Consider the following 20,046-nt stretch of genomic DNA (forward strand, 5'->3'; position numbering starts at 1 on the left):
GGCTGACCTATAATTCACCATGGAGTCTCAGGGTGGCCTCAAACTCATGGCAATCCTCCTACCTCTGCCCCCCGAATGCTGGGATTAAAGACATGTGCCACCATGCCCGCGAGAGTTTTCTTTTTAATTTGAACTCAAAGTGCAGTTTTAGACTTAGTTATTTATTTTTTGTTTTTCTTTCAAGCTAGGGTCTAATTCTAGCCTAGGCTGATCTGGAATTCACTCTGTACTACCAAGCTGGCCTTCAACTCACAGTGGTTCTCCTACCTCTGCCTCCCAAATGCTGGGATTAAAGGCATATGCCACCATGCCCAGCAGTTTGGACTTTTAAGTTTAGTCAGAGACTATTTTGAGAAAGAGAAGCTTGCTTTCCCTTAAATCTGGACATGTGAGTTCTGCTATTGGCTATCTGTGTTTTCATCCAGAGGTGACCTTTTAGTGTATCCAGTGAAGACGTTTGACATTGGAAACTTTAAAGGAGAATATATATTATACATTTGTAGAAATAAACTGCAGTGAACGTTAGGTGAATATATATTTTTTTTTTATTGGCTTTTTGAGATAAGGTCATTCTAGCCCAGGCTGACCTGGAATTCACTCTGTATTCTCAGGGTAGCCTCGAACTCACGGTGATCCTCCTACCTCTGCCTCCTGAGTGCTGGGACTAAAGGTGTGTGTCACCACACCCAGCTCTAAGAAATGTTTTAAACTAGACATGTGTTTCACTAGAAGTGTGAAGTAGCAAAACAAGTTTTATTCTAAAATCCGAGGTGTGTGTTAGCTCCTGTTATGGGAGAAAAACAACTTGCAAATTTAACTTTTTAAAAATACTTTATTTTGGGCTGGAGAGATGGTTCAGTGATTCAGGGGCTTGCCTGTAAAGCCTAAGGACCTAGGTTCAATTCCCTAGTACCCATGTAAGCCAGATACACAAGGTGGCACATGCGTCTGGAGTTTGTTTGCAGTGGCTGGAGGTCCTGGGGAATGAAACCTGGGTCATTAGTGTTTGCAGGCAAATGCCTTTACCACTGAGCCATCTCGTCAGCCCAAGAGCAATATTTTGCTTTGTCTTATTGAATAGAGTGGATCTTGGTGATAATGGAAGGGGTGCGTCTGTAGCTGATGACCCTGAGAGAGGGAATGTGGGAATACACTACTCAAGGGAGGGTCAGGAGGACCCTGTGTTGAGTCCTCCTCAGTGACATCTTTCTGTTTTAATCTTTGCTTGTTTTCTCTCTCATTCTAACTAGAGGTTTTCTTCCTTTTAGAATTCTATGAAGAAATTCTTTCCCTGGCTTACAGTTTAACCTGCCACACCATCTCCCCACAGATGTGGCAGCTCCTGGGCATTTTACATGAAGCTTTCCAGCAGGAGCTCTTCGAGTACTTTACAGGTTCGCTTGACATGTCACACTGTGCTTTTGGTGTCTGATATTACTTCCCTTGACACTTGATCAGAACGTGTTCTCAGCCAGCTGTGGGGCACACACCTTTAATCCCAGCACTCGGGAGGCAGAAGTAGGAGGATTGCCATGAGTTTGAAGCCAGCCTGGAACTACAGAGTGATTTCCAGGTCAGCCTGGGCTCGTGTGAGACCCTACCTTGGAAAAAAGAAAAAAAGAAAGGAAAGAAGGAAGAAAGACAGAGTTCTCATTTCCCTGTCAAGTAAACGCAGCAGTGTTTCAAGGCTAAAAAGATAGGCAGAAGGGTAGCCTGTATTTTTTTAAAATTTATTAATTTTTTTTATTGACAACATCCATAATTGTAAATGATATCCCATGGTAATTTCCTCCCTCCTCCCACTTTCCCCTTTGAACTCCACTCTCCATCATATCCCCTCCCCCTCTCAATCAGTCTCTTTTTTTATTTTGATGTCATCATCTTTCCTCCTATTATGATGGTCTTGTGTAAGTAGTGTAAGGCACTGTGAGGTCATGGATATCCAGGCCATTTTGTGTCTGGAGGAGCATGTTGTAAGGAGTCCTGACCTTCCTTTGGCTCTAACATTCTTTCCGCCACGTCTTCCACCCTGAGCCTTGGAAGGTGTGATAGATATTGTAGTGCTGAGCACTCTTGTCACTTCTTCCCAACACCATGATGCCTTCTGAGTCATCCCAAGGTCACTGCCATCTGAAAAGAGAAGGCTCTCTACCAAAAGTGAGACTAGCATTAATATAAGGGCATGAACATTAAGAGAAGTGCTTACTGGGCAGTTGTAGCCTGTATTTCTTATAGTATTTTTTCTTATTTTGCAACCAGAGTGCTAACCGCATGTTAATTTGGTAGATTTTCTGGACACAAATGATGTGTTCTAAGCTTGGCAGTGGGCAGCTTGCTTGTGCCCCTCTGAAGCTCACAATCTAGTGGGAACGGAGAGTCTGAGGAAGCGCCTAGCCCAGTAGTGCCAGTGGCACATCGGGGGTGACCACCAGGGACAGAGTTCAGAACAGGCATTTTGACCTTTCTGACCCACGTTTTCTTTAGGTATAAATGGTGCAGACAGACCACTTTCATTTCCAGCATTTTTGGGTTCTAGGGAAGGCAGTGTGAGCATCACAGAAATGTGACATTAGTGGGGATGATTTATTTCTGCTCTGCTTGCTCAAGTCTCACGAGGGTTTTGAATTTTTTCTCAGACATGATGCCTCTCCTGCATAATTATGTGACGATAGATACTGATACTTTGCTGTCAAACCCAAGGCATTTGGAAGTCCTGTTTACAATGTGCAGAAAGGTAAGCAGTCTTACGTGTCAATGCAGAGACATGGCTGTACTGTTTCCTTTGCTGCAGGATAGTGCTGGTTTCTGTTTGTTACGTCTTGGAATCTTCAATTACATAATATTTTCCTCCTTTAGGTAAATAATATGTGGTGCGTGTGTGTGTGTGTGTGTGTGTGTGTGTGTGTGTGTGTGTGAGAAGTTGTAAGTTGTTGTAAGTATATACTTCTTTTGCATAAAATGAAAGCTTACAAAGCTCAGGTAGCTGGAAACAACACAGCTTGACCATGGAGTAGGACGTGACAAAGTTAGAGAGCAGCTCACTGCTGTCACTGGCAGGGAGATGTGCTGGGGCTGGGGAAGCTCTGACCTAACCAGCACTTCTGGTTTAAACCCTAGGCAAATGATAAAGAACCTAGGGAATTGTGGAAAGCCAGTGCACTCATTCTTGTTTAAGCTGAGAGGAATGGCAATTTTGAAAGCTTCTGTATCTCTGATGGCCCTTTACTAAATCTCTTCACTTGTCAATCTTCACATTAGTCTCAGTTGTAGAGATGGTGAGGGACAGAGAATAGGAAAGCAAAAAGGAAACCCAGTGGTCCTGTGAATCCCACCAGTAATCAGTAATCCTGTGAATCCCACCAGTAGCTCAGCTGCTTTGTTTTTAGCAAACAAAATAAAACTTATACCTATACTGATAATCTCACACTTTTCTACTAGTTAAAATATATTTTATTTTCTTTAATACTAGTTTATATTTATTGAATTCTTCCAGTATACCAGGCTTTTTTTTTTTTTTTTTTGGTTTTTCAAGATAGGATTTTGCTCCAGCCCAGGCTGACCTGGAATTCACTGTGTAGTTTCAGGCTGGCCTTAGAGCTTACAGTGATCCTCCTATCTCTGCCTCCCGAGTACTGGGATTAAAGGCTTGTGTTAGTATGCCTGGCTATAAACACTTGTTAACTTATTTAATCCTTATTCCATTGGGAAGAGTGCAAGACATTTTATTAGTGAGGAAACTGAAGTACAATTTTCTTCTTTGTGCCTAAAGCTTAGTAAATTATTTCATGTCACTGATCTCCTGCGGTCTGGAGCCACATTTTAACCTAGGTTGATTGGTTCCAGAGCACATTTAATAAGTCATGCTCAGACCAGCCCCCTAGTGGATGCAATTTTGGGGAAAGGGAATAAATTTTCCCCCCTGCCTGTATCATATAATCCTATGAAGTAGGTACTAACCACTACCCCTATTTTACAAATGGGAATAGTAAGACACAGTGATTGCCATGACTGAGTGCATGTGGGAGCTCTAGTGTGTTCAAGGGCCCTTGATCAGGATCATGGGCTGTGGAGCCGCTGCTGAGCTGGTCTGTTGTCCCCAGGTGATGTGTGCAGAGGCGGGCGAGGACGCCGAGTGCCATGCTGCTAAGCTTCTGGAGGTCATCATTCTTCAGTGCCGAGGAAGGGGAATTGACCAGGTGATGCCGTCATCCAAAGTGCCTTATGAGCACTTATTTACAGAGAAATTTACATGCCTGATCCATGGCCTGTTGATGTTGTGATGAGAAATTAAAAGAAAAACAAGCCTGCCAGGAGTTTGCTTGCTGGTGCAGATCTTTTAGCTGAGCAGGAACAGTGAGCGCGACAGTGAGTCACTACGACAACAAAGGGGCAGCGGCGTCTTCCTTCCAGAGGGACTGGGGTTACAGGTGGACATGGCCGCACCCGAATGCTCCGGTGGGTGTGCAGGACCAAACTTGAGCGAGCTCTCACGCCTGTATAGGAAGTGCACTGAGTTCCTACACACACTTGAAACAAGCACGCACTTTCTTCCCGTGAAGCTCTGTTTCTTGGTGACACGGAGTTACCTGGTTGCTGGTGTGCTGGTGACTCTTGCTTTGCTTTTGTCCCGCAGTGCATCCCCCTGTTTGTCCAGCTTGTCCTGGAGAGGCTGACCCGCGGAGTGAAAACCAGCGAGCTGCGCGCCATGTGCCTGCAGGTGGCGATCGCTGCCCTGTACTACAGCCCAGAGCTGCTGCTGCGGACTCTGGAGCAGGCCCAGCTGCCACACCACCCGGGGCCTATCACCGCGCACTTCATCAACCAGTGGATGAGTGACACCGATTACTTCCTGGGGTGTGTGCCCGGCTCCCGCCCTGCTCTGCTCTTGCTGCAGTTTGCTTTTCACTAGATATGTGCAGCAGCTCATTCAAAAAGCTGTTTTTGGAACTATTGTTAGGGTATTTTTAATTTATTTATTCATTTAAAAATTTTGGGGGGTTAGGGTCTCACTCTAGCCCAGGCTGACCTGGAATTCACTTTGCGGTCTCAGGCTGGCCTTGAACTCATGGTGATCCTCTACCTCTGCCTCCCAAGTGCCGAGATTAAAGGAGTGCGTCACCACGCTGTCTCCTGCAGTGGATGCAGTGGCAGGACAGATTGTTCCCTCTGTCCTGTTCCTTGACCTGAACCAGGTCTGTGTACTCAGCAACTAATGAACTGCAGTCACACAAAAGCTGAAAACGCCAGGCTGACCTGGAGTTCTCTGTGTAGTCTCAGGGCACCTTGAACTCAAGGGAATCTTCCTACCTCTGCCTCCCAAGAGTGCTGGGATTAAAGGCATGTGCCACCATGCCTGGCTTACATTTTTTAAAATTTACTTATTTATCTGCAAGCAGAAAGAGATAGATGAGAGACAGACAGAGAGAATCGGCATGGCAGAGCCTCTAGGCACTGTAAACAGACTGCAGACACATGTGCCACCTTATATATGTTTGGCTTTATGTGGGCACTGGGGAATCAAACTCAGGTTGTTAGGTTTTATAGGCAAGCACCATAACTACTGACCCATCTCTCCAACCCCTATAAAATTTTATTTATTTGCAAAGAGAAAGAGAGTGGGGGAGAGAATGGGTGCGCCAGGGCCTCTAGCCACTGCAAACAAACTGTAGATGTATGCGCTACTTTGTTTATCTGGCTTTACATTGGTGCTGGGGAATCAAACTCAAGCTGTTAGGCATTGCAGGCAAGTGCCTTAACCACTAAACCATCTCTCCAGCCCCTCTGTTTTTGGAGACTGCATTTCATATAGCACAGATGGCCTCAGACTTCCTATAAAATCAAGGCTAGCCTTGAACTTCTGTTCTTTGTGCCTCTACCTCCCAAGTGCTGGGATTACAGGGTTGCATCACCACACCCTGCTTTGTCTTTTTTTTTTTTTTTTTTTTTTGGTTTTTCAAGGTAGGGTCTCACTCTAGCCCAGGCTGACCTGGGATTCACTATGGAGTCTCAGGGTGGCCTCGAACTCATGGCAGTCCTCCTACCTCTGCCTCCCGAGTGCTGGGATTAAAGGCGTGCGCCACCACGCCCGGCTCTGCTTTGTCTTTTAATCCTTAAAAAAATATTATTTATTTATTTATTTGCTAGAGAGAGAGAAAAAAACAGACGATCGATGATAGAATAGGCGCTCCAGGGCCTCTTGTCGCTGCAAACATGTTCTAGACATGTGCACTTTGTGTGTCTGCTTTCTGTGGGTCCTGGGAATGGAACTGGGACCATCAGGCTTTACAAGCAAGAACCTTTAACCACTAAGCAATCTCTTCAGCCCTTTTAATTTTTAAAAATATTTTTATTTATTTATTTGAGAGAAGGAAAGAGAGTGGGAGAAAGAGAGAGAGAAAATGGGCATGCCAGGGCTTCCAGCCACTGCAAACGAACTCCAGATGCATGCGCCACCTTTTGCATCTGCCTTACATGAGTCCTGAGGAATAGAACCGTGGTCCTTTGGCTTTTCAAGCAAGCGCCTTAACCGCTAAGCCATCTTTCCAGCCCCCCTTTTAATTTTTAATATTTTAGAACAAAGGAAACATTTCATAGAACAACATGTGTGATATAAATTAGCCAAACATTTTCCCTTCAGAATTAATTTTTTCTTTTGGTTTTCTGAGGTCAGGTCTCACTCTAGCCCAGGCTGACCTGGAATTCACTATATAGTCTCAGGGTGGCCTCGAACTCTTATTTTTATTTATTTATTTATTTTTTGTTTTTTTGAGGTAGGGTCTCACTCTAGCCCAGGCTGACCTGAAACTCACTATGGAGTCTCAGGGTGGCCTCGAACTCACGGCGATCCTCCTACCTCTGCCTCCCAAGTGTTGGGATTAAAGGCGCGCACCACCATGCCTGGCTTTTTTATTTATTTATTTTTATTTTTATTTTTATTTTTATTTTTTTTGGTTGGCCTCGAACTCTTGGTGATCTGCTTACTTTTTTGCCTTCCGAGTGCTGGGATTAAAGATGTGTGCCACCATGCCCGGCTCAGAATCCATGTTTTTTAATATTAAAAGGAAATTTATTGGATTAGTTTACGATAGTCCAATAGCAGTTGCAGGCCTGAGAATTAGGGGGCCAGGTGGCTGCTCAGTCCACATTGCCAGATGCCTCCGCAGTTCCGAAATGGCACTGAAGGCCTGGAGGCTTCCTGAGGGCCGCTGATTTTCAGTCCGTAGGGGTCTTCCATCCATGCTGGAAGGCAGCAAGCAGCTCTGGCAGCCAAGTGCAAGGAAGGGCTGAATTAATATTTTATGTACAGTTACAGCAGAGGGTGCTAAGAGATTATGTGTAGCTGAGAAGGCCAGTTAGCAAGCTGCTGGCTTTTGAGATTGATTTTGGCATTCGGGGTAAATGGAAATGGAGTGTGTCTGCTAGAAATGTTGGAGGACAAGCCTACTGTATTAAAGTCTGAGGAACTCTTCACTTTTTGCGTTGTTAAAAGGATTTTATGCTGTCAGATATAGGTATTTTTGCATAGAAACCCTCAGAGCATTTCTTACTGCAAGGTTCACCATTCTAGTTGCAGACTCCTGTGCAATTTTTTCCTAATCTATTTTTACACTTTGGCTTTCTGTACGATGGTCTGGCTGGTCTTGAACTTTCTCTGTAACTCAAACTGGCCTTGAATTTACGGACCTGCCTCAGCCTCTTCAGGGCTGTCACCGTGCCCAGGTCCCGTTAGGTTTATAGAATTAGTCTCATGGGGGTGTGTATGACGTGGGGGACGTTTGGGTGCTCGCTGGACAGTGGTGTTTTGTTTCTCTGGCTGTTGCCCCTTGCTGCGTAGCTCACGTCTCCCTGTCTTTCTTCACCGTTGGCAGGCATCACGACCGGAAGATGTGTATAATAGGACTGAGCATCCTTCTGGAGTTACAGAGCCGGCCTCCCGCAGTGGACGCGGTGGCAGCACAGATTGTGCCCTCCATCCTTTTCCTGTTCCTTGGCCTGAAGCAGGTCTGTGCCACTCGGCAACTAATGAACTGCAGTCGCACAAAAGCCGAAAAGGCCAGCGTGGAAGAGAATGGTAAAGTCTTCCAGTTGCAACAAACGCTAGGGTTTATTTTGCTTATTTGTTTGTTTTGCTTTGCTTTTGTGACAGAATGTAGCTATGTGCTTGAGACTGTCCTTGAGCTCACAGTCCTCCCACGTCAGCCTCCTTTCTATTTTCACTGAGAGGCGTGGTGAAGGCAGCTGCCATGACCTGGATGTTAGTAGGTTCAGAGCAGGAATGTCAGTTCAAGGGGTTGGTACACATTGACTTGAAAATGGTTTGAAAGTGAGTTGATTTAAAATTATAATGTGAGGGCTTGAGAGATGGTTTATTGGTTAAGGCACTTGCCTACAAAGCCAAAGTACCCAAGTTTGATTCCCCAGGACCCATGTAAGCCAGCTTCACAAGGTGGTACATGTGTCTGGAGTTCATTTGCAGTGGTTGAAGGCCCTAATATGCTCATTCTCTCTCAAATAATAAAAAATAGGTAAAAATATTTAGAAACTTAAAAAATTATAATGTGAGATGTGTGGTTTAACTGTAAGTTTAGAATAATGTACATAAAAGAAGGCCATTTGTGCAATCAAGAGTCAGAAAAAGGGCAGAGAAGATGGCTTAGGGGTGAAGAGCTGAGCAAGCAGAAGGTCCCCAGCTTGCATCTGCAGACCCGTGTAAAGCCGGGCTCAATGGTACGCATATGTAATTCCATGTGCATATGTAATTCCAACACTGGCAAAGCAGAGGCATCACGGTCCCCAGAGCTCGCTGGCTAGCCTAGCCAAATGGGCTTTTGGCTTCCAAATGCATGCACACATGGACATGTATATATACACACACCACACACTTATGCATGTGGGGTACAAAAGAATGGGGGTAGGACTGTGAGTGTGGGGCTAGTTCTGAACTAGAGCCCTTGCCTGGCATGTGCAAAGCCTGGAGTTTGACCCTGGGCACCTCCAAACACACTGTTAGTCTCAAGAAGGTTACTACTGTTTTTTCTTACTTTTTGAGACATGATCCCATTCTAGCCCAGGCTGGCCTGGAACTCATTCTGTAGTCTCAGGCTGGCTGGCCTCGAGCTCATAGTGATCTTCCTACCTTTGTTTCCCTAGTGCTGGGATTAAAGGAATACACCACTTACCAGAAGGTACATACTGCTGGAAACAGTGCCCGACACTACCTACACAAGACCATCATAAGAGGAGGAAAAGATCATGATACCAAAATAAGAGGGACTGATTGAGATGGGGAGGGGGATATGATGGAGAATGGAATTTCAGAGGGGAAAGTGGGCGGGGGAGGGAGAGTATTACCATGGGCTACTTTTTATAATCATAGAAGTTGTTAATAATAAAATTTTGAAGAAAAAAAGAAAAGTGGGGAATTTGCAGTTACATAGTCTCTTTATATCAATATTGGGGGGCAGCTATAGGGTACTTTAGTTGTGTTCACACTGGACACAGACATTCTCAGTGAGGACAAAGCCAGTGTCAGCAATTTTTTTGTAATTTCGATAAAATTCTGTGGTGGTTTTTCCATTTCCAAAATATTTTATAACCCTTGCTGCTTCATGGGATATCATCCCCTCTACTTACAAGTTTTTGACTTCCTCTAAATAACTCATGCGTTCACAGAGGAGATTTCCAGCGAGGAGGAAGAGACGAACGCAGGCGCTCCAGCCGTGCAGCCGCGTGGTGGGCGGGGCGAGGAGGAGGAGGAGGAGGACTGGGACGAGGAAGTGCTGGAGGAGACTGCCCTCGAGGGCTTCAGCACCCCGCTGGACCTGGACGGCGGCGTGGACGAGTACCAGTTCTTCACGCAGGCTCTGCTAAGTATGCTCCTCTAAGCCCGCAGAAAGTCGCCGACGTGGTAGTTTTTTCAGCTTTTCCTATTAGAACTTGTTTTTGTCATTTAAAAAAATTAATGTTTATATAAAAACAAATAATTTTAAAATATTTAGAAATATATCTATGTAAACAAGCAAACAAATTAAATATATACCAGAGTGAGTGAGAAAAAGGATGGGTATGCCAGCAGGACCTGTAGCTACTGCAGACAAACCCCAGGCGCATGCACAACTTTCTGTACCTAGCTTTATATAGGGGCAGGGGTGTCAAACCTGGGTCCTTAGGTTTTGTAGGCAAGTAAGTGCCTTAACCACTAAGCCACCTCTCCAGCCCCAGAACTTGCTTTTGGACCTGTCCTCAAATTTGTCTAGACTCTTTTGGAATTTTTATTTTTTAAAATATTTTATTTGTTTGTTTATTTTTTTAGTTATTTGAGAGAGAGAGACAGACAGAGGCAGATAGAGTATGGGTGTGCTAGGGCCTCCAGACACTACAAAGAACTCTAGATGCATGTGCCACCTTGTTCCTACGTAGGCACTGGTGAATCAAACCTGGGTCTACAGGCTTTGCAGGCAGGCAACATAATTACTAAGCCATCACTCCAGCCCAAGAATCTTTATCTTTTGTTACAGAAAGATTAGTACTAACATTGGAGAGATAGTTCAGTGGTTAAAAGCTTGCAAAGGCCTGAGTTCAATCCCCAGTACCTATGTAAAGCCAGATGCACAAAGTGGCACATGTATTTGGAGTTTGCAGTGGCAGGAGGCTGTGGCATGCCCATTTTATGTCTCTCTCTCCTCCGCTCCTTTCCTCCCCCACTCTCTTTCTCTGTGCTTGCAAATAAATAAAGAAAAATATTTTTTTAAAAAGATTAGGAGCTGGCTTAGCAGTTGAGACATTTGCCTGTAAAGCCAAAGGACCCAGGTTTGATTCCCCAGGACCCACGTAAGCCAGATGCGCAAGGTGGTGCATGCATCCAGAGTTCCAGATATCTGGGGCAGCCCCAAGCTCTCATTGCCAGTAAGCACATCAGGTAGTGGGTGAACCTGGCACTTGGCCTCACCCATGATTTCAGGCCAGATCTGCATGAGTGCCATTTGTATAGAAAATAGTGAGCTAGTTTTTATTTATTTTTTTATTTTCATTTTTTGTTTTTTTGAGGTAGGGTTTTGCTCTATACAGGCTGACCCGGAATTCACTCTGTAGTCTCAGGGTGGCTTTGAACTCATTGTGATTCTCCTACTTTGGCCTCCCAAATGCTGGGATTAAAGGCGTGTACCACCCCACCCAGCCCTGAACTGGTTTTTAATTGTGACTATAAGCCTATGAGTAATTCACAATCCCTCTGGGAAGGAACAGAGCACAGCTCTCAGACAAAAGTGGCTCCTTTGTAAGTAACAAACTGATTTTGAATAGAAAAATGGTACTCTAAATATAGTTAAAGAGCTCATTAAAAGCCAGGAGAAAATACTTGACAAATGTATCATAGACTTGGTACACAGCAGCCAAAGACTTTCTACAAATAAGTGAAAATAGTAAACTCATAAATTTGTATAAAAATGTGATATAAACTTCACAGAATAAAAACAATAAGCCAGTGAAGTATTTAGAAAATTATTAAATAAATGTAATAAAATACTGCTAATGCATCCTGTTTGATTTATGGTTAGATTTCTGTGGTTGTGTTACATTTATGTCTCCCACTGAAGTTTAAGGTCTCATTTCTAGTTGTGTGTTCTTGCTAATTAGGCAATGTCATGTAGTGACAACATCTAGTTCTGCTGCAAATGCTGTTAGTGAGGACAAGAACCACCTGTGTGCTTTTGTTGACACCGAGTGTATGTAGATGGGGTGTGTGTTGGGGTGCTGCACAAAGCAGGACGCCCTGAGGAGATGGATGTGGGAAGGCGTCCATGCTCTGAGACAGTCGTCCGTGGGCTCTGTGCATATCCTGACCACATGGGGGCTGTGGGTTTTGAGTCCAGTCTGAATATGGCCAGCAGTTTACACATGCTCTTCAGTGGCGTTAGGTGGCCATCTTTGGATGAACTGTAACCATGAAGGAAGTGTCTGGGGAGTTCCTGTAAATGAGGAAGATAGGAACGATGGTGCCATGGTGAATCTTGGAGTGCATTGTAGTAGGGTTGTTGAGTGGTTTTCTATAGAGGGTAACATCAGGATTTAGCCATTTACTTCCTGGAGTCATCAGTGTGATGTGCAAGAAATCCTGAGGCATTAGATGTGGGGCCAGGCAGTGTGCACTGTGATCTCAGGAGTGACGGGACCAAGTACAGGACGGAATTAGGTGTGAGGTGAGGCAGTGTGCACTGTGATCTCCGGAGTGACGGGACCGAACACTGGACGGAATTAGGTGTGAGGTGAGGCAGTGTGCACTGTGATCTCAGGAGTGACGGGACCGAGTACAGGACGGAATTAGGTGTGAGGTGAGGCAGTATGCACTGTGATCTCTGGAGTGACGTGACCGAACACTGGACGGAATTAGGTGTGAGGTCAGGCAGTGTGCACTGTGATCTCAGGAGTGACGGGACCGAGTACAGGACGGAATTAGGTGTGAGGTCAGGCAGTGTGCACTGTGATCTCAAGAGTGACGGGACCGAGTACAGGACGGAATTAGGTGTGAGGTGAGGCAGTGTGCACTGTGATCTCAGGAGTGACGGGACCGAGTACAGGACGGAATTAGGTGTGAGGTGAGGCAGTGTGCACTGTGATCTCAGGAGTGACGGGACCGAGTACAGGACGGAATTAGGTGTGAGGTCAGGCAGTGTGCACTGTGATCTCAGGAGTGACGGGACCGAGTACAGGACGGAATTAGGTGTGAGGTGAGGCAGTATGCACTGTGATCTCTGGAGTGACGTGACCGAACACTGGACGGAATTAGGTGTGAGGTCAGGCAGTGTGCACTGTGATCTCAGGAGTGACGGGACCGAGTACAGGACGGAATTAGGTGTGAGGTCAGGCAGTGTGCACTGTGATCTCAAGAGTGACGGGACCGAGTACAGGACGGAATTAGGTGTGAGGTGAGGCAGTGTGCACTGTGATCTCAGGAGTGACGGGACCGAGTACAGGACGGAATTAGGTGTGAGGTGAGGCAGTGTGCACTGTGATCTCAGGAGTGACGGGACCGAGTACAGGACGGAATTAGGTGTGAGGTGAGGCAGTGTGCACTGTGATCTCAGGAGTGACGGGACCGAGTACAGGACGGAATTAGGTGTGAGGTCAGGCAGTGTGCACTGTGATCTCAGGAGTGACGGGACCGAGTACAGGACGGAATTAGGTGTGAGGTCAGGCAGTGTGCACTGTGATCTCAGGAGTGACGGGACCGAGTACAGGACGGAATTAGGTGTGAGGTCAGGCAGTGTGCACTGTGATCTCAGGAGTGACGGGACCGAGTACAGGACGGAATTAGGTGTGAGGTCAGGCAGTGTGCACTGTGATCTCAGGAGTGACGGGACCGAGTACAGGACGGAATTAGGTGTGAGGTCAGGCAGTGTGCACTGTGATCTCAGGAGTGACAGGGCCCAAGTTTACGATGGAAGTGGATGGAAGGAGACATTAATAAAGAGTCAGAGGATTAGATGCAGGAGGCTGTGGCCCTAGATGTTAGGGTTTATGGTGGTTCCCTCGTACCAATAGAATAATAATGGGCGTGGGAGACGGAAAGGGTTTGGAGGAAAAGTGTTCAGATTTGTTTTAGTGAACAGCTAGCTGGAAAGGTCTAGCAGGAGAAGGAGGCATTTTGCTGAGTGGTTAGAATTGGTAATTTTGTAGGCCAGTGCTGGGCTGTGGGTAGCAGAGAAATCCTGAGGAAGATGGTAACAAGGAAGCCCAGCTGTGTTCCCCAGGCTGGCATTTTAGGGACCATCCATACTGGGTAAAACTCTAGAAAGGGGTGAAGGAGATAGCTAGAACCATAGATGTGGGCGGTGACCTTCTTGTGATGCCCTTTGTAGTTAGGTTGTTCCTGAAAGCTATTTTTTAAAAAAAATATTATTTATTTATTTATTTATTTGATAGAGAGAAAGAGGCAGGAAGTTGGGGGGGGGAGAGAATGGGTGCACCAGGGCCTCAAGCCACTGCAAACGAACTCCAGATGTGTGCGCCTCCTTGTACATCTGGCTTATGTGGGTCCTAGAGAATCAAACTGGGCTCTTTGGTTTTGTAAGCAAACGCCTTAACCGCTAAGCCATCTCTCCAGCCCCTGAAATGTTCTTCTGTTGGGGTCTGTTCCATCACCCTGTCTCTTATTGTGTGAAATCATCTCATGGTAAGTTGATCAGACACTCACTTTTCTCTGAAATAATGGTCACTGGGCTCTCTTTTTATCCTTCTCTGATGCCCCGGAACATAACAGCTGTGCAAAATCGGGATGCTGCCTGGTACCAGCTGCTGGTGGCACCCCTCAGCGACGACCAGAAGAGGACGCTGCAGGAGGTGTGCACGTTGGCAGAGCACCGAAGGACGGTGGCAGGTCAGCAGGCTTTCCCCAGTGGAGTCATGTGTCAGCCTCAATTGATGATCCAGGTGGCACCAAAGTTCATGTTTTAAATTGCTAGAGACCAGCCCTTCATGATAAGGGAGGAACGGTCATTATTACACAGTTGCCGTGTTTGTTTTCGAGATGGCCTTGTGTGTACTCAGGCTGGCCTCTCTCCGTTCTCCTGCTTTGGGATGAGTGTTGGGATTGCTAGTTTGTTTGTAGCACTGTCCTGACCTGTAAGTTTTGTTTTGAGGTGCTAGGGTTTGAATCCAGAGTGTTACATGTGCCTAGGCAAGCACTCTGTTAGTGAGTTCCAACCCTTGCCCTCCCTTTTTTGTGGAGATATGATTTTACTTTGGAGCTGGCCTCAAACTCATGATCCTCCTGCCTTAGTCTTTTGAGCACTGAGAATACAGTTGTTTGCCACCGTGTCTGGCTGTCTTTTAAGACAAAGTCTTACTGAGATGACCTTGGACTTGAGAAAGGTCCTCCATCCACTGCAAACAAAATCCTTCTGCCTTGGTCTTCTGTGCAGCTAGAGTCATAGGCGTGTGGCACAGCACCCGGTTTGGTGGTTCTTTCTAGTTCTGATATCTTAGCTGTGCATAAACCTGACCATGAACAGGTGTATTAGTGGCTTTTCCATTCACACTCTGACCCTGCCTTGGAGCTGAGGGTCAGAAGTAAGGGCGGGGACCAGCCTTGCTGAGGAAGACATAATCAGCTGAATGCCCTGCACGTGGACTAGAGGCACTGTATGATTTCTTACAAGGAGCTTGTTTTCCTGGAAATGAAATGCCATGCTACTCACTGGAATTAACTATGTAGTCTCAGGGTGGCCTTGAACTCTCAGCGGTCCTCCCACCTCTGCCTCTGGAGTGCTGGGATAGAAGGCGTGGACACCACGCTACTCACTTTTCAGTTGCTATGATAAAACACTTAAGGAAATCCACTTAAAATGAAGGGAAGGTTTATTTGGACTCCTGGTTTCAGTCCCTGGTTGTGTTTCCTTGTTGCTTTTGGACCTGTGATGGGGTGGTGCATCAGGTGGAGGAAACCTCACTCCAGGGAAAAACTAGAAAGCAGGGAGGGAGAGGGCGGGAGAATGCCAGCAGGAGGGGCCCCCAGATCCCAATGTCCCCTATAAAGGCATATCCCCCAGGCCCTATTTCTTCAAAGTCCCAGTATCAGCTTGGGACCAGGCATTTAGCATATGGATCTTTAGGGAACTTAGAAATTCTAAATTAGAGCAGATGCTCTTCATGTATATGTGTTGGCAACTTGTTAGAGAAACTTTTATGTGGTGATTTCTAAAAAATATTTTATTTTTGTTTATTTGACAGAGAAAGAGCCCCGAGAGAGAGAGAGCGAGGAAGGGAGGGAGAGAGAGAACATTCCAGGGCCTCCAACCTCTGCAAATGAACTACAGATGCATGCATCACTGTGCATCTGGCTTTATGTGGGTCCTGGGGAATCGAACTTGGGTCCTTTGTCTTTTGCAGGCAAATGCCTTAACTGTGAAGCCATCCCTCCAGCACTATGTTGTAATTTAAAACATGTATATATATATATACATGTTTAAAACATGTATATATATAATTTTGAGATAGGGTTTTACTCCAGCCCAGGTTGACCTTCACTATGTAGTCTCAGGGTGGCCTTGAACTCAAGGAGATCCTCCTACCTCTGCCTCCCAAGTGCTGAGATTAAAGGTGTACACCACCATGCCTGGCTTATTTGCAAGCAGAGAGAGGGAAAGCGAGGGAGAAAGGTCCTCCATCCACTGCAAATGAAATCCAAATGCATGTACCACTGTGCATCTGGTTTTATGTGGGTACTGGGGAATTGAGCCCAGGTTATTAGGCTTTGCAGGCAAGTGCCTTAGCCACTGAGCCATCTCTCCAGCCCGTTATTTTGTGGTCCCTCCTGGATGACTAGTGGTAGTATGTTGTAGTTACCAGTGGTGCATGAGGGACATCAGAAGTCTTAGCTGAGGGCTGATTTCTGACCCCAGGTCTCCCAGCTCCCCTGGTAAGGCGTGGCACCCAGTTTCACACTGTTGCCCTTCACTGTCGGGCAAGCAGTCTGCCAGTGGTCACAGCATTCCAGCTTACTGCGCTGGGTCTGTTCAAGCTGATGCTCAGTCAGGCAGCAGAATCAATTCCATGAATCATGTTCCTTCACGGTTTTAAGTATAAAAAGAAAGCCAGGAGTGGTGGCCTGGGCTTGTCATCCCAACGTGTGGGAGGTAGAGGCTAGAGTTTAAGGTCTTCCTTGGCCACACAGCAAGCTACAACCCGGGTTACATGGACTAGAAAAACAAACAAAAGAAAAAAACCCACTAGCATGTAAAGAGTCTGGCTCTTTTGAGGCTGTTTCCAGTGCTGTCACTGAGCATTGTTCTTTTTTGTCCCCCACCTCTGAAAACACTAGAAGCAAAGAAAAACATCGAACAGCAGGGAGGCGTCACGTTTGAGAGCAAGGGTGTTCTCTCTGCATTTAACTTCGGGACTGTGCCCGGCAGCAACTGAAGGAAGGAGGGTCCACCGGCAGCGTCCTTGTCCTCACAGCTCCTTACTCCCCAGGGATGCGCGGGCCCAGGGAAGAGGAAGGGCCGCTGGCGCGGAGCCCCACTCTCCAGCGGTCGCCTGGCATCTGGCAGCCGGGGATCCGCCCCTTCTCCTCGACCTTGTCACCCTGGAGTACATGTTTCCAACAGCTACTGCGATGTATGGGATTAAAGGAAGACGGAGTCCTCGCGGTGGACAGGAAGCCCTGTGCGCTAGGGCTGAGAGCCAAGGTGGCTTTTGGACTGGAGCGCGTGTGCGTCTCAGGTGTTTGCCATGCAGAATCAGTGGGTTTATGCGGATAACAGTGCCTTCTGTTGTACATGAATTACCAGAAAAAAATTCTTTTGGAGTGCATTGCAATTTTTTTTAAGGCATACAACATATTTCTAGATACACTTTTAACCTTGGTTCTATGTCAACTTACTCTTGTATTTTACTCTGTGAATTTCCTGTCAGGCAGTTGCAAGTCACTGGTTTCAGAAATAGCCCAGCTCCCCTGACCGCCGTGGGAGGCGGGGGGCTTTCTTTAAGGGTTCTACAATGTGCACTGGCTCTGGCTTTAAGAAGTGTCTTATCCCTATTCCGTCATGTTTCTCTGTCCAGAGCGGAGCCGCATTTCCTTCAGGATCCACAGGTCAATCTCACTCAGAGGCTGGTAGGTCCAGGGCTCCCCTGTTTCTGGGCAGCACAGCGGAGGCTCTTTGGCCGCCAGGCTTAGCAGCAAGGCCGAGGGCGTTCTGCGCAGCACGTGAGAGCACCCCGATCTGGGGCACGCTGAGCTCCCAGGAGCCATGGCTCTGCTACTGACCATGCCAGCCACGCCAGGCCGGGGCCCAGACATCTGATGTCTTTGTATGGTTTTGACAGTCTTGCTATGCATGCAGCCTGGGCTCCTGCCTTAGCCTCGCGAATACTGAGTGTACCGCCACACCCAACTGATTCTAAAACACTTTTTTTTCTTGTTTTGAGGTAGGGTCTTGCTATGTAGTTCCGGCTAGCCTGCAACTCCCTGTATAGCCCAGGCTGGCCTCAAACTCATGAAATCCTCCTGTGTCAGCCTCCCTAGTGCTGGCATGTAGTGTGAGCCACCACATCTGATGGGTGTTTTTTCTTTTTTCTATGTAGGGTCTTGCTCTAGTCTCAGGCTGGCCTCAAATTCACAGTGATCCTTCTACCTCGGCCTGGGATTAAAGGTGTGCACCACCACGCCTGGCCTGATGGACTTTTTTTTTTTTATTGGCCAAAAACATCCCAACAGCTTTAACTACCTGCTCTCTCCCAGTTTGTCTCAGTCTTCATCGTAGCTTCACCTGGCCTTTTCCATCCCTTAAGGGTTGGGTGTGTTGTGCTGCCTTCCTCTGAGTCATGATGTCAGTGTTGCGGACGGAGGTTTCCCTGTTGTTCAAGGCCAGAATACAAATTGTCGTGTTTTCCCTCAGCAAAATGACGGGTCCTCAGGGCTTGACACGGTACTGTGTGTGACACAGGTCCTCATTTTTATGACATGTCTGCAGTTTAAACTTCCCACTAGCGACTGACTGAATTTTTTCCAGTACTTTCCTTATTACCAGCCCTAATTCATATTAACTATTTTTAAAAATTTGGGTTATTTAATTTGTACACAATTAGCTTGTAAAGCTGTACATTTCAGAGTAAAATGGCCCTGTGTTTTCCCATTCCTCAACTCCCAAGCCATGTCTCCCTGGCAGGTAGGAGGGAAGACGGCCCTGGGCAGGGGAGGGCTTGTAAAGCCTGAAAGGTGTCCTCTGTGGCTTTTTAATGTTGACACAGGTGACTGGGAGGGGCCAGGATATCCGAGGTTTTATTTTGTGGTGAGCTGTCCCCTGCTGTGCTAAAGATAAAACACCCTCTCCATCACCCTTGTTTGAAGCCAGGGTGGTCCTGTGGTCTTGTCACCGGCAGGGCTAACCTGCGTGTGTTCTGGTCACTGCGGAACTTATATGAATGTACTGCACAATAAAATGTGGACTGATTCCTGGACCTGAGCTCTGCTTTGTGAAGTGCTTGCTGGAACGTGAAGGCGATACAAGCCCATCCACACACTCTCGACTTCTGGGGTGGGGGTTTAGGGAGCCACTGGCCTGGGGACATCAGGGCCTTGTCTTCTGAGGACTTGGTACCGGGGCCTGGCAGACAGTGGGAGATCGTCATTAGTAGCAGCAAAAATGTGGGGTGCAGGGACCCAGGGTCCACCTTATGAACTAGTGTCCAGAAGAAGGATGATTCAACAGGAGGAAAGGGAAAAGCTGACAGCCAGCCACTTTCCAGTGGGCTGCCAAATCAGGAATGGTCAAAACTGGTTGGGCTTGTGGATTGGGATTGTCAGGTCTTTCCTAGAATAAAGCCTTTCGTCCTACCTTTAAATTATGTTAAGACCACATTGATCTAGTGGGTCAGAGAACATTTTTAAGATGGAAAACATTAAAAAATGTTTTATTTATTTATTTGACAGAGAGAGAGAGGGAGAGAGAGAATGGGCATGTCAGGGCCTCTGGCTACTGCAAATGAATTCCATACACATGCGCCCCCTTGTGCATCTGGCATTTCTTATACTCCATAGTCCCAGGTAGGGTGTCAATTTGTTAATCCAGGGGGGAATAAAGCAGACTTTGAATGAACAGGACACTCCTTGAGCACTCAGGCCCCTTCATTCTTCATTCTACATTCTTCCTATTGCCCCAGGACAAGTCAGTTGGCCCATTCTCAAAGGTTGTAATCTCTCAATTGCTGCTTTCCGATCCTGCCATATTACAACTTTTTAAGAGTAGGAGGATCTTGCATGTTTTGTTTATGATCTTAATTACTTTTAGTGTTCCTCCTGGGGGACACTCAATATTAAAACGTGGCTATGCTGTCTCGTACAGTGGGCTTGGTGGGAAAAATCCCCACAATGAAATGGCACTGCTCAAACAGAAATTACTCTGCTGCCTTAGGGCTGTGAGCCATGTACATACACACACACAGTCATTGTAAGTGCACTTTTCATATAGACTCTAGACAACCATTTCCCCTTCATATGTTCATTCATACATTTACTCAGATGTTATGTATTCCCATTTACAATTTCTATTT

At 46.5% G+C, this 20,046-nt stretch overlaps 1 protein-coding gene across 6 annotated transcripts in view; it reads left to right on the forward strand.

Annotated features, from left to right (window-relative positions):
- The window catches only part of Ipo8 (importin 8), a 60,761-nt gene extending 41,807 nt beyond the window's left edge, over positions 1–18,954 (forward strand). For all 6 annotated transcript variants that reach the window (XM_004664406.2, XM_045139482.1, XM_045139483.1 and 3 more), the window contains 8 exons: positions 1,269–1,394; positions 2,637–2,734; positions 4,101–4,196; positions 4,634–4,854; positions 7,869–8,071; positions 9,673–9,870; positions 14,258–14,374; positions 16,817–18,954. In XM_004664406.2, coding sequence (XP_004664463.1) covers positions 1,269–1,394; positions 2,637–2,734; positions 4,101–4,196; positions 4,634–4,854; positions 7,869–8,071; positions 9,673–9,870; positions 14,258–14,374; positions 16,817–16,914 — 1,157 coding nt within the window. In that variant the 3' untranslated portion in view covers positions 16,915–18,954. The remainder of the gene's footprint in view (positions 1–1,268; positions 1,395–2,636; positions 2,735–4,100; positions 4,197–4,633; positions 4,855–7,868; positions 8,072–9,672; positions 9,871–14,257; positions 14,375–16,816) is intronic.
- The last annotated feature ends 1,092 nt before the right edge of the window (positions 18,955–20,046 follow it).

The sequence above is a fragment of the Jaculus jaculus genome, chromosome 22 (assembly GCF_020740685.1).
Source record: "Jaculus jaculus isolate mJacJac1 chromosome 22, mJacJac1.mat.Y.cur, whole genome shotgun sequence".
NCBI lineage: Eukaryota > Metazoa > Chordata > Mammalia > Rodentia > Dipodidae > Jaculus > Jaculus jaculus.